At 36.4% G+C, this 14,937-nt stretch overlaps 1 protein-coding gene across 1 annotated transcript in view; it reads left to right on the forward strand.

The window, feature by feature from the left end:
• Positions 1–1,812: 1,812 nt before the first annotated feature.
• Positions 1,813–14,937, forward strand: part of LOC135082836 (DGAT1/2-independent enzyme synthesizing storage lipids) — a 30,361-nt gene continuing 17,236 nt past the window's right edge. The window contains exon 1 of the mRNA XM_063977599.1: positions 1,813–2,123. Within this exon, the coding sequence (XP_063833669.1) occupies positions 1,895–2,123 (229 nt within the window). The 5' untranslated portion in view covers positions 1,813–1,894. The remainder of the gene's footprint in view (positions 2,124–14,937) is intronic.

Below are 14,937 nucleotides of genomic sequence, written 5' to 3' on the forward strand. Positions count from 1 at the left end.
GTAAAATATGTAGATAATGTAGTCCACGCGCGCGAAGCCGCGGGCGGAAAGCCAGTAGGTAATAATTTTCAGAGTACAAGTTCGCTCATTTGATCCTAAGGCCCAGTTTTTTGATTCGTAGTTAAAATAACAAATTGTTAAATTTTGCTACTAATGGTTAAATATTAACAAAATGTTAAGTAGTAGTTAAAAAATGTACTAAAAGTCAAGCTAACCATTGTTCGAAAAACATTTTTTTCTGATATTTAACCACTTGTCATTTGACATCTGTCAAATTTGACCATTGGTTATTTTAACTACGAATCAAAAAACCGGGCCTAAGCTACTTATGTCCGAAATTTAGGTCTTTCAGAAAAAAAAAATACAATCCCAACTAATATTATAAATGCGAAAGTAACTCTGTCTGTCTGTCTGTCTGTTACGCTTTCCCGCTTAAACCTCGCAACCGATTTCGATGAAATTTGGCAGGGACATAGTTTGAGTCCCGGGAATGGACATAGGATAGTTTTTATCCCGGTTTTTGAAACAGGGACGCGCGCGATAAAGTTTTTCTGTGACAGACAAAATTCCACGCGGGCGAAGCCGCGGGCAGAAAGCTAGTTCTAAATAAAAGTTGTAGTATACTGCAGAAGCGTAGCAGAACAACGGGCTCAAAATTAAATTCTCCAATCACCAGCTTCTGCAGGAGGCCTGTAGCGGCATAGATTGGCTTCTAGCTTTCTGGGGGGATCTGGGGAGGTTGGAGTAGGAAGATAAACCACAAATCGCGCACAATGGCCCAATCATGAGGCTGTGACTCGATTGCCAACTGTTAGCTAACTAACTAACGCCCGTATTCACAAACGATGCTTGCTTAAGTGAAGCAGCAAATCGAACGCACAGCGTTGAATAGAGCTCTGTGATTGGTTCGTGCGTGACCCTGTGCGTCCTCGCACACTGTGAGACCTCATAGTAATGTTTGTGAATACGGGCGCAACATGTAGGTATTTATAACCTAAATGGAAACATCTCGACTGGAATTTGGGAAGTCTCAAAATACTTGGTTTTAACGTCTTTGTCTCAATTTATGTCGATGCCCTTTGAAACAGTTTCGGCAGTTATTTATAAATATTGACCGCGAAATTAACACTTTCCCTGCGTTTTCGTGGCAAAACATACTTGCAAGTTCGGGGAAATTATAAATTTCAAAAATCAAAATCATCAAAAAACATTTATTAAACCCTTCACAATTTAGGTTCTTAAAAGTAAACTAGGCAAAAGATTTGTAACCCAAAGTGTGAGGGACTGGTGCCTAAAATAGGTTTCAAAAGTAACCAAAACGTTTTCAGACGCATTAATCTTTAATGTAGTAGATAGTAGTACGTAAACATTTAATTACTGTACGCGTTATTTACTTACTTTAACACCACTAAAAAGATTCACACAATTTTGTCATTTCATGTATGTATTTCTGAAAACTCTCCCTTGGCGTAACAAACACTATTGACCAAAGGGTTAATGGAAAAAAAACCCTGAAATTTATTTTTAAAAGATTTTCCTCTGTCTGAAGGAAATAAATGTATCAGTTCCTTAATTACTTACTTCAATACTCTAATCATTCAGAAAAAAATAGTGAAAAAATTAACTCTTAAACGCTGCGTCTTCTTAAGATTAAAAAGTAATTACACTTACTCTTTTACGATGATCGGTAACAGCAATTAAAACCAACCTCTGTCTTCAGCATAGATACAACGAGTGCTCGTGTACTTATTTATTTATTGACATCCGTTTTTCTATCTGTAACACGAAAGCGCGTTAGATACATACAGACCGGTGCCGGAATCGCACGCGCAGTATAACGCAGCATAACGTACGAGTCGTCGCGTCGATACGTTTGAAAGAAAAAATTCGGTCCATGCACCCGCCGGATGCAAACCCGCTCTCGGTCATCGGGTTATCGAGTGCAGTTTTAAAAATTAAAAAGATAAGCCAATATTTTGCAATGGTGGACAAACAGTGTGTCGCCGGGCCCGTAAAGGCTTACATCATGAGTGACCTGCTGAAGAAGGTCGATTTTGACACGAAAAATGACTTCGTCAAAGTCGCCGTCGCCATTGCCGGGTTCTACATGGGAATATTTTATCGTATGTATTTTTTTGTGATTTTTTAATGTGTTTTTTTACGCTGCGAAAGTTTTTTTGTGATATTTTAATCGGTGATTTTTTTGTGTTTTTACGCTGAGAGAGAGTGAGACATATTTTAAAGTGCATGTAAGTTTTCTAGACTATTATTTTAATATTATATTTTTAACCGTCTCGAATTTATCTGTAAGTAAAACAATGTACCTATCAACATCTTATTAATACTTTAAAACAATATAAATACAAAAAACAGTGTCATAAAAACCGTTTAAACGTTATTACAAACTCTTCATTATTTTTAACAATATCAGTGTTGAAATAATTTATTGAAAAATCTGTGTTACATGATATTATCATTGCGTGTTGTCTGCAACTACATTATAAAACAAATTCTTATTATTTTTAGGCCAAACCAAACGTCACAAAAATAACAACGACTCATCAAAAAATAGTTTTAATCGGAACTCGCGTTAGGTGTAAAACTAATTATTACATAATTATGTATCAGATTAGCTGTTTGAGGGTTAAATATGAATAATTGTTTATCTGTATTAGGTCAGGTCACGTCTGGCCGATGTACAGTCAAGTCGAAAGTGAATTCGCACATTTGGTAGTGGAAATTAAATAAAAATGTCTTTATCCATTTGACCAAGATTTGGCGTTTATGAAAGAGGAAATTGTTACTGGTGTTGGTGTCAAACTAAATGAACTTTCAGGCGTTTGAGAAGCCTAATCGTCAGCTTAAATAGATCTGTGACAACTTTTCAATTGACATACCTTTTATGACCTGTCAAAAAGCGTCTCCTTAGATTTTGTATCATTGTATGGCGAAGGGTATGGCGTCTCTAGCTCGTCCACTATTTTTATTGTCTAACTTAATTGATTTGAAAGCTACTAAAACTCTAATTTTACAACAAACTGAAAACCAACTCGGTTTTCACGACAAAAGACTGAAAGAACTCATCTCTGTAAGTACCTAGTTGCTTAACGATAAATAATTTTATACTAAAGAGATAAGAACTTAACTGTCTGTTAAAAGTGCACTATCCACTTTTGTTGCTGACCGTACATGGTCCGATGTGGTCAATTTCTTCATCATGCGGTTTAATCTAATACCCACTACCGCATGTGTACTAGTGGTAACTTTTACTTTGGAGCGGGTTCAAAAAGATTCTTTGGAGAAAGAGAAAAGGAAGAACCAAGTAAATAATTAATAAGAATTTATTTATTTAAAAACTTTATTGCACACCAAAACTTGAATTGTGTATTAGGACTGGAGTAAGAGATGCCTATCAAATTACACTGGACGCCCGTTTACACAAACGATGCTTGCTTAAGTGAAGCAGCAAATCGAACGCAATTTTTTTTATCTACAATATTAAGAGTACTTTCCCTCCAGGTGACCTTACAAAATTCCACCCTGTCTATGTAGTATCCGTTAAGCTGGCACCCATAAAACAAGCATATTAATTGCATACTTTGAGGCTAGATAGCGCTGTGTGAAATTGTCCAAAGATATTTATTTATTTATTTATCTCCATTGCAGGATAACGACATTAACGACCTTCTCCAATAAACCTGAGGAAAATTGAGATTTTGATTGAGTGTTCCCTCCCCCTTATTAATAAAAGTTAATTAGTTGAACTCTTGACATAAATTGTCATTTAGTATGGAAATGTCATTTTAATTTGAGGTTCATTCTAGGTGGAACTTTTTATTATTAATTAATTGTTTTGTACAAACGGGTTGGCTTGGGTTATATTGTACTCTCTTAAAATCTGTTACTCACCCGTCATACTTTCCGATAATATGTCGAATGTTGTTAATATTATGTTAAGTAAGTAAACAAACCAACCAAGTATGTCAGCATTCCGCTCACTCGGCAAAACAATGAAAATCCGCTAAATAATTGGAAGTGTGTTATGGTCTGGTTAAAGTTAAATTAATGTAAAATGTATATGATGTGGTTAAAAGTGATGAATTTAATATTCAATCGTTAACCAGGCCCAGAACTGAGATAGAAATTATAATTTTAAGATCAGGGAGAAATATCTTATAAATAAATGATTATATACACTAATTCACTAATAATAATTATCAAACTCCAAACTTATATTTAAATAAAAATACAGTGAGATCTCACATTTTGTGCTTATACTCATACTATGACAACTAGATAACGCATAAACATATTAAATACTTGCGATACATAAACTATACATACAGTTGGTGACTCATTTTATTCGTATTTCTACTCTTAAACATTTCTCATCTAAATATATCAGTCATACACGTTCTCCTCTAGTAACAGTAACAGATAATGTTTCATAGAGACCGAAATGACTTGATTTAAAAGTGACTTAACTATTTACTTTACTCTACATTTTTTACTTAAAATAATGCAAAGATAAATTGTCTGACTAAACTGTGCACCCTTTAAATCATCATCATCATACTTTTTGGATATTATAGGGTAGTATTGCGTATCGATAGTCCATCATCGATATTCTTCCCTTTCAAGTGAGTCTCTAGAAGTAAAAATTATGTTTACTGTCACATGAAAATTTATTATATTCCAACTTACACACACTTTGCATAGACCCCTTTGGTGGTCGATATTTAAACCACTTTGGGTATCACTTACTAAATACACTGTAATCTTGTAATTCGTCGTTATTTTATCTCTAAACATGTGCTTTCCAATCACGAATTAATCCATCAATAAATAATGTAAATCTCGTCACGTTAAATGTAAATAAATGCCTAATCTGTTAATCTCTATCAATGACCGATAAAGGTGGTTTCAAGATAAAAAATACTACGATGTAGATTTATATTTTAATGCATTGCACTGTGTTCCTGCATTAAGAACTTTTAGACTCGATCTACTTTGATTTTTTTAAAGAATATTAGTAGTTTGTAAATTATTGCAAAAAAACTAATAGTCCCGTTAGCCCCTCGTACTAAGCTTGTGCTTGTGTTACGAGTGGGCTCACCACAATAGTCGAGCGGCGGCGGGATTCGAACCCTCGTTCCTCGGATGACGAGTCGGCTAGTCTTCTACCCATCACCGCTCGGCTATCGTGGCTTCAAATGCATATTCACATTGCATAGTATAAGGCAAGTGACGTCTATCCACTAAAGCATCATGAGGACATTAAAAAAATCCTGTAGGGATGTTTCCTGGGTAAAAAAGCAAGAGTTTTAATTAGTCCGTTAGTTAACTTATTAAAAAATACTCGACACCTATTTTTCACTTTTTCAAACTAATGAAAATTTAAAGAGATACAGCGCGCCAAAGTTCAAAAGAAGAGGCCCGTGACGTCAATGAGTGCTTAAAATTGCAGCACTTTGTGACGTCGCGCGGAACTTCAATGCACCATAACTTTGTAATTGTGTGTTTGATTGACAATTAAAAATATACGTGTCCAATATTTTTAGATATTAAAATTTACAGAGTAAAAAAATTTTTTTAGGAAACTAGCCTATTACTTGACTCCTATTTTTTCTGATTCCTTTCCATATTGGAGTACGTTTGACCAGTAGGTCTAAGAAAACGACGATGATAATATTTGATTTGATACGACGCAGAAAATTGTATTGTGTTACAGACGAAAAGCGAGCTGCGAGAGTAGTACGTAAAAACAATTGACAGCTTTTTTTCCTTTTTTTCTTTTTTTATAAAAAATTATCGAATCAGCCAGTATGCTGAGCATGGAGGTATTAAACATACCCCCCCACTTGAAATCACTTAGGGATTTCAAAAAAAAGTAAATTAAACCTCTTCAAGAGGAAAAGAAGAAATAATAAAAACACTGCACGCATTCTTACAGGGACAGTGAAAATTAAATTATATTGCACTCTAGCAACAAATTAAAAGTCGCAAGGATAAGTACTTGCATTAAAACAAAATTAATGAATTAATTAATTAGGAAACTAAAACAAAACTTCCTAGACCTATATACATATTATTATTATACACCTCAAAGCGGGAAAAAACTTAACTATTAATAGGCAATGGACAAATTTTTGTAACCGGCCTACGAAGAATACCCGTTGCCGTTCGGAGCGTAACTACGCGCACTACATTATCTGCTCCCGGATGTAGTTCTACTACCCTACCATAACGCCACTCCAAAGGTGGTAAGTTTTGTTCGACTATGATAACAATGTCGTCAAGTTTAACGTTAGGCTTATTTTGAAACCACTTATTCCGTTGTTGCAATGTATGCAAGTAATCACGCGACCAAATGCGCCAAAATCTTTGAGTTAACTTCTGTAATAATTGCCACCTTTTGCGAGGAGGTAAGTAAGCGTCGTCAAGATTCGGTTCCGGTAACGAAACTAACGGTCCGCCGACCAAAAAATGACCAGGCGACAGAATATCAACCTCACGTGGATCTGAAGAGATCGAGCATAGCGGCCGTGAATTAAGAACGGCTTCAATCTTAGTAAGAACCGTCGTGAGCTCCTCGAAGGTGAGAATCTGAAGGCCGACTACGCGTTTAAGATGGTATTTCATTGACTTAACGCCGCTCTCGAATATACCACCAAAATGGCTGCCCGTTGGCGGATTTAGTTGCCATACAATGCCACGTTCAGTGAAATCCTTATCCAGATCGGACTGATTTTCTAACAGAAACCTTTGAGTTTCGTTAAGATACCGTTTCGCTCCTATGAAATTTCTACCGCAGTCACTGATTATGAGCCTGCACAGTCCACGGCGTGAAACAAACCTATCAAGGGCTGCTATAAAAGCTGGAGTCGACAAGTCAGTAACAAGCTCCAAATGAACAGCCTTAACTGCCAAGCAGACCATAATGCAAACGTAAGCCTTATAAGTGCGAGCGTTACGTCTAGTGCTTTCTTTGACAGTGAAAGGTCCGGCGAAATCTATTCCAATATTTTGAAAACAACGAGCTGGTTGTACTCTCGGGCCTGGAAGGTCTCCCATCAAGGGCTGTGCTGGTGATGGCTTGACCTTGAAGCATGTGACACATTTCGCAAGTCTGGATCTTATCATATTGCGAATACCAAGAATCCAGTATTTTCTTTGCACCAAGGACTGAAGGACACGCGGCCCACAGTGTAAGTATACCCGGTGGTAGTGATCAATAATTAGCTTCGACAAATGACAGTGCTTCGGAAGCAGAAATGGGTGAATCGCTGTTAATGGAAGCTGCGCATTACGCAAGCGCCCCCCCACACGCAGTAATCCAGCTTCATCAAGGAATGGACTGAGCTTGAGCAGCGATTTGTTACATCTGGAACTGGAGTTGGTAGCAAAAGAGTCCAGGACTTCAGAAAAATGGCGTCTCTGTTCATTATGAATAAGAACAACCAGTGAGCTCTCAAGTTCCGTGGTAGTCAAATCCGTATTATGTTCACGGTCGTCCCTTTTCTTTTTCATGTTGCCGATGAACCGAAGGCACCATGCGAGAACACGCTGAGAACGTAAAAAGGATGAAGATCTTTCCACGAGCTCGCTAATCGCATCAATATTAGTTTCCTTTGACGCAGTTAAAGTATGAGAAGCCGCCGGTTTCAATTCGGGTACAATATCTGGAGGGCTGATATCAGTTTGCACGGGCCACAACGATTTCTCAGTCACAAGCCAAGCAGGACCATGCCACCAAACTTGGTGAGAAACAAGCTGGGAACAGCGAAATCCACGGCTGCATAAATCCGCAGGGTTATCATGCGTTGCTACGTGCTTCCAGTTATCAACACTGAGATCATCCGTAATTTTTACGACTCTGTGAGCAACGAACATTTTCAATTTGTGTGGTGCTGTATTCAACCATGCCAACACAACGTTACTATCTGTAAACGCCGTAACCTGAACGATGTTTATTCTGTTTTCCAGTAGTTGGTGCATGTGCTTGAGAACGCGTGAAAGCAGTGCGGCACCTAGTAATTCCAAGCGATTAATAGTCACAGGCTTAATTGGAGCAACGCGAGACTTGGCTATCAGCAGATGAGAGGTTTTGGGCTCATCTAACGTAAGTAAATATACGCAGCATCCATACGCCTTAGAAGATCCATCACAGAATCCCACTAGTTCACATCTAGCAGTAGTTGAGTGAACTACTTGCCGAGGTATACTGATACTAGATAAATTTGTCAGTTCTCGTACGAAATCTTGCCATTTCTGTAACATTTCAGTAGAAACTGGTTCGTCCCAGTCTAGTTGTAGACGCCACAGTTCTTGTATAAACATCTTGGCCAATAGTACCACTGGCGTTAGCCATCCGAGTGGATCATAAATTCTTGCCACACTCGAGAGAACAATCCGCTTGGTACAAGCCGGGTTCATTTCTGAATGAGTGTAAGTAAACTTGTCATTGAGTGGGTCCCACTGAATGCCCAGAATTTTGAGTGTACATTGAATTTCTTTATCACAAAACGCTTTAGGTGTTTGACAATGATCAGCTGGAAGATGTGAAAGAAAATCAAGAGAATTACTGCTCCATTTACGCAGCTCAAATTTTCCACAATCGAGTAAGTTTATTAGCTCGTCTTTTATTTCTAAGGCAACGTCCACTGACGGAGCTGTCACCACGATATCATCCATAAAGGTGTCTTTGAGCAATGCAGTTGCTGCACGAGGCCATTGCTCACCATGATCCTGAGCCAACTGATGAAGTGTACGAATAGCCAGATAAGGTGAGCTACTCACACCGTAAGTCACAGTGTTTAATTCAAATTCACTCACAGTCTCTTCCGGTGAGTCTCTCCAGAATATATGTTGATATTGTCTGTCCTCGGGACGCAGATCAATATTTCTGTACATCTTAGATATGTCAGCTGTAAAAACTATACCATCCAGCCGAAGTGCTGTGATAATATCAACAATGTCATTCTGTAGTTTCGGTCCAGTATAAACAATGTCATTTAATGATTTTCCATTTCCAGTCTTCGCGCTAGCATCAAAGACTACACGGAGTTTTGTGCTGCTGCTCTCCGGGCGAATCACACAATGATGTGGTATGATGTTTCCATTCGCACCTGAAGGTGAATCCACTAAAGTCATGTGTCCCAAATCAGAATACTCTTGCATGAACTGAACATAGTCAGCTTTCAACTGTTGGTGACGAATAAGTCGCTTTTCCAAATTATGCAAGCGAGACATAGACATTTGATGCGAATCACCCAATTCTTCAAGTGGATCCTTAAGCATTATAGGCACCACATAACGACCATCTGAGTTTCGCCTTACAAGATCAGAAAACATGTTTTCACACTTCACGTCTTCTGGGTTAACAATCTTTACTATAGGAGGTTCTTCAACTTCCCAGAAACGCTTGACTACATTGTCTAGGGCAAGTGTAGAAGCGAAGAGAGAGGTGGTTGAAGTTGGTGGTCGACAAGAAAGATCCAATTTTCCACTGATCACCCATCCGAACACGCTGTGAAGAGCTACTGGCAAGTCAGAGCCAAAAGACAAACGTTGGCCATCATAGATGTTATGAAATAACTCTGCTCCAAGCAACAGATCAATTTCTGCAGGTCTATCAAACTGATTATCAGCTAACACCAAGTGTCTAAAAGAATCTCGAACGTGTGAAGGTACTTGCGCTGTTGGCATTTTATTTGTAATGGTATCCATTACGATTGGTGAGATTTCAAACCGAGGTTCTTCAGATAAACAGGGGTGGATAACGCATGACGTCACACCTTTCACCTGGTGTACAGTATTTTGTCCTAGTCCAGCAACTGTAATCCTACAGCGCCGCAATGGCAAGCCAAGCCGCTGAGCGCACGAAGAAGTCATGAAACAATCTTGGGCTCCACTATCGATAAGGGCTCGAACCTTAATCACACCGCTGGGACCACGAGCTTGAACAACACATGTGCCTAAAATCAGTTGCGATTGGCCATGAGTTACATGGGCACTAGCATTCACTGCATTCACTGAAGTATCAGTGTTAGGTAACTGCTTGACAGTCAAAGAGGTACTGGGGCAAGCAGTCACATCCTCATGAAGTAGTGTGTGATGACGTTGCTTGCATTTTGAACAATTTGATTTAGAAAAACAATTATCTTCCTGATGGTTCAGGCGTAAACAATTGCTGCAAAGGTTTTTTCTTTTAATAAAACTTAATTTATCAATGGTTGACATTCCATGAAAAACTGGACATTTGTAAATAGAATGATGAGAATAACCACAACATGAACAGTCAGGGAATTTATTTGATGCTGAATACACCCCTGTGTTCAAGTCTGGTTCGGAATTACAATCCTCCCCGTGATCATCAGAAGTCAAATACGGCCCTGTGCATGAGTTCGACCCTGTCTCTGAACACAATCCCGACTCAATAGGAAAAGAAGAAGATTTTTGATTATAATTTGTTTTAGGTTTTGCACCCTGGCCCTGCTTAGAATTTGAGTTTTGAAAATTGTTTGTTTTGGTAGAACGACCGCAGGCTTCTAAAATTTTGATGTAATTTAACAAAAAAGTTTTTAAGTCTTCAAACTCAGGTACTATATTTCCAACCTTAAAGTTCTCACTCTCAAAACGCTCACGGGTTTGAGAATCTAATTTCTTGGATGCAAGATAGAATAAAATAAATTCACCCAAATTTGAAATTTTCATTGCTTTTAAAGCATTAACAGATTCTACTAGCAAGTTAGTTAACTTTTGCAATTCACTGAAACTATTTGTTTTCAATGGTGTGAAATTAAATATTTTTTCCAAGTAATTGACAGCTAAAATTCTTTTGTTATCATATCTTTCAATCAATGCGTTGAAGACAATTTCATAATTATCAGCAATTACTGGTATGCTTTTAACCGTTGACAATGCAGATCCAGTGAGACAAGAAAGCAAATAATGATATTTCTCAATAGTACTGAGGTTTGCGTTTTCATGAATTAAAGAAAGATATGTGTCATAAAATGTTCGCCATAACTCAAGATTGCCATCGAATTTTGGTAGGTCGATTTTTGGCAAACGAACCTGGGGACATTGTTTTGGTGACGCGGGGTCACTGACCTTACTCGCAGCCGCGGCAGAATTTGACGCTAACGACGGCAACACCTCGTCAGCCACCGAAACAACGGAATAATACAACAAATCAAATGATTCTACCTTCTTGTAATCAATTTGTGTGTCTGGATTAATTGTTAAAATTAACCGGTTTATTTCGTCTGTAACTTCGACAAATTCAGTTCGAATAGCATCTATGCGCTTGAAACGACTTTTAAATATCGCAAGTTTGCTCCTGTCTGTCGTAATTTGTTGAGATAAATCGTACAATATTTGAATCTCACGAAATACATACTCCCGACGAGTATTCAGTAAAGTTAACTTTGAATCATCATCCATTTTGGATATTGCTAATACGACAAAATGTTAAGTTATCAACGATGGAAATGAGTGTGAAATGACGAGTTATTATTACGATTTTACGATATAATTGACAAGTAAAACTGTGTTTGCTTGAGTCAACGTTTAAATAACGTAAAAGTAAAACAATAAAGATTGAATTGATCATGAATATTGCCAATACGACATAATGTTCAAGTTTTCAACGATGAAAATTAGTGTGAAATGACGAGTTATTATTACGATTTTACGATATAATTGACAAGTAAAACTGTGTTTGCTTGAGTCAACGTTTAAATAACGTAAAAGTAAAACAATAAAGATTGAATTGATCATGAATATTGCCAATACGACATAATGTTCAAGTTTTCAACGATGAAAATTAGTGTGAAATGACGAGTTATTTATTACGATTTTACGAAATAATTGACAAGTAAAACTGTGTTTGCTTGAGTCAACGTTTAAATAACGTAAAAGTAATACAATAAAGTTTGAATTTTCGACTTACGAAATTAACAATGGCGTGCTAAAAAGTGCTACCTGGAAATTTTAGAGTTTTCGATGAGCGTTTTTTATTGACTGTAGAATCCAAAGAGCTATCCGGCTCGAAGGACCACAACAAATATGGAGTACGTTTGACCAGTAGGTCTAAGAAAACGACGATGATAATATTTGATTTGATACGACGCAGAAAATTGTATTGTGTTACAGACGAAAAGCGAGCTGCGAGAGTAGTACGTAAAAACAATTGACAGCTTTTTTTCCTTTTTTTCTTTTTTTATAAAAAATTATCGAATCAGCCAGTATGCTGAGCATGGAGGTATTAAACACATATGGATTTGAGTTCGACCGCGAATCAAATAAATGACAACGTGAATCATACAAAAAGTAAATTAAGATACATGTTAACCTCGACATTGCACAATTTTATTGCCTCTCGTTCGACTGATAATAACAGAACAAACACGATTCAAGCTGCATATAACTTTAGGTAATCGAATATCTAAATTAATTGTTTTGTTTTACTGAAAAATCTTTTGTGGGGTCACTTTAGATAGACCCTAACTGATCAGCCACTGTTATATTATCAACACAATAGCCTTATCTTAATTCATAAAATATAAAATAAACTGGCAAGTGATCTTGAACCCACTTGCGAAAACACACTGGTCATTTTCAATGTCATTTAGTAAAAATATCTTATCGTTGAACTGCCTACGGACCGGTTGGGCGGTTACAGGGAGTCCCTTTTTATAGTGTGCGAAATACTTGCTCATACCATGTAGTTCTAGCAACCACCCGTCATGTGATATGCCTAAAAGTGGTGGGGATGAGTAAAAATGGTGTAACTGGCACATTAGTTTCGATAATTATAGGAATTTAATAAATAGCAAGTAGCTTAGTTAAAGGTCCCCCTGATCCTCTCGGACTCGATATAGTTATTATCAAGAAGAAATAAATACAAGGAACTGAGACTAAACTTTATTTCAAATATAAAGTTTGGATTCTTTCTACATCTTAGTGCGATATGATATCGCAAAAAATATCAAAAAAACAACAACATAATAACAGATTACTAAATTGCATCAAACTTTTTGTGCTTCCGAAAATGTATTTTTGGAATCTTATAAAAGAAACGTATCACAATCCTGACTTTGGTAAGGTTATTATTGTCTATCGAAAGTATCGATAGATATCGCTAGCGTATCTCACATAATTATCGATATAAATGGCGTAGTAGTAGGGTTCTTGACCACTGCGATGTTAGTCGTCAATTTTATTTAAGAGTTAGTTACAGACGCTTATGAACTTTGGGTGCTATTTCTAAAAAATTCAAAATTTCATGTTCTAGCTACTTCTTCATTATTAACTTAATTAAAAATGAGTATAAGTATCTCCTCAATAATATTGACGTCGACAACCGTTACCAATATATTCAAGCTCAACTATCGATACCCAAAATTTATAATTATCGATTTTTCCGCAACTCTAAATTTTTCCTGCATGCGTAAGAAGCCCATGATTCATTAAATGTTTAGGAAAATAACCGGTAACATGCATTTAATGACGATATAAAGATTTATTTGATTGCTCATCTCGTTTATTTCCACAAAATGCATGCACATTTTATTGAAAAATGCTGAAATGCGCATACAAAATCTAGACTTTACTTAATATTTTTTTGTTTTCTCGTGTAAGTAATTATTTATGCCCAATGACAATAGAAGGAAAAGTCCCTCCAGTTAAACTAAGTGGCGAGGATCGAACTAACTACTCTTTGAATCGGCTTTAGACATTTGCATTTTGAAGTTATTGTCGCTTTTCTAATAACTAGGTATGTCAACTATTAGAGTTTTTTTTTATTGATTTGGGTGAATGTTCCCAAAAGTCAACAATTGACCTTATTATTCAATGTAGAAACTGATATAACAAAAACAAACACTCTATATCTGCTATCAGTTGTTAAACAAACTTATTCTGGACGTTTTATCGTTTATCGGGGAAATTATGAAATTTCATAATTGTACCTAATCGTCCAAATAATCGTTACTTCATACTTTAAAGTTACCATACTTTCGGATTTTTAAGGACTTTTTGAGGACTTCTGATTTATAGACCCAATAAAAAATACGTTTCGTTACAATTCAGTCAGGATTTTTCCGAAAAAAAAAACAAAGATTAATGCGATACAATTTACAAGTCAAAATCTTACTCCATAGATAGAACTAAATTGACTAACTTTTATTGATTTTTAAGTTACTAAAAACCTAATTTTAGGGCAAAAAAATACGAGATTTCAAAGGGACAGTCTTTTTTTAAGAATTGAAATTGCATCTTGGATTCCTAATTCTAATAGTATCCAATTTTATCAACTATCCCAATTCTTTTTTAATTAATATATTGCTACACATTTTACTCATAAATAAATGAAAAACCTATCTTCAGATCCTAATTAAACGTAATTTATAATCATTTAACGAAATAAACGGAAATAAGCAATTTCACTGTTTATTGTTTCCTTTGTGTAATAAAACAAAATACTCTGAATATAAATTAAACGTAAATGCTATTATAAATATAAACTAAGGGCTAGTTTTAAAAAAAAGGATAAATAAAATAATTTCTAATTTAATATTGTTAAGATACTCTTTAAAAATCGTGTATTGCACTACTTTTACTCAGGCTTCGATCTATAAATTAATATTTTAAAATTTAAATTCATAGCGTGCTATTTTTGAACACCATTTACTTTAATTGAAAAATGCATGTCCATTCCATAAGCACTGCATGTACCTATTACTTAACCTGAAATGCTCATCTTACCATAATAGGTAGGGTGACCACACAACGGTTATTAATATCGGACGTGGACGGGACACTGACATCGCTCAAACATTTTAATGGCCTCCGGTGAGAACAGGCTAGGACAGGCTAGACTTGTCCTTGACAACCCACAATTACACCACATTTGCATAGTACTTGGAACAG

Source organism: Ostrinia nubilalis, chromosome 22 (assembly GCF_963855985.1).
Source record: "Ostrinia nubilalis chromosome 22, ilOstNubi1.1, whole genome shotgun sequence".
NCBI lineage: Eukaryota > Metazoa > Arthropoda > Insecta > Lepidoptera > Crambidae > Ostrinia > Ostrinia nubilalis.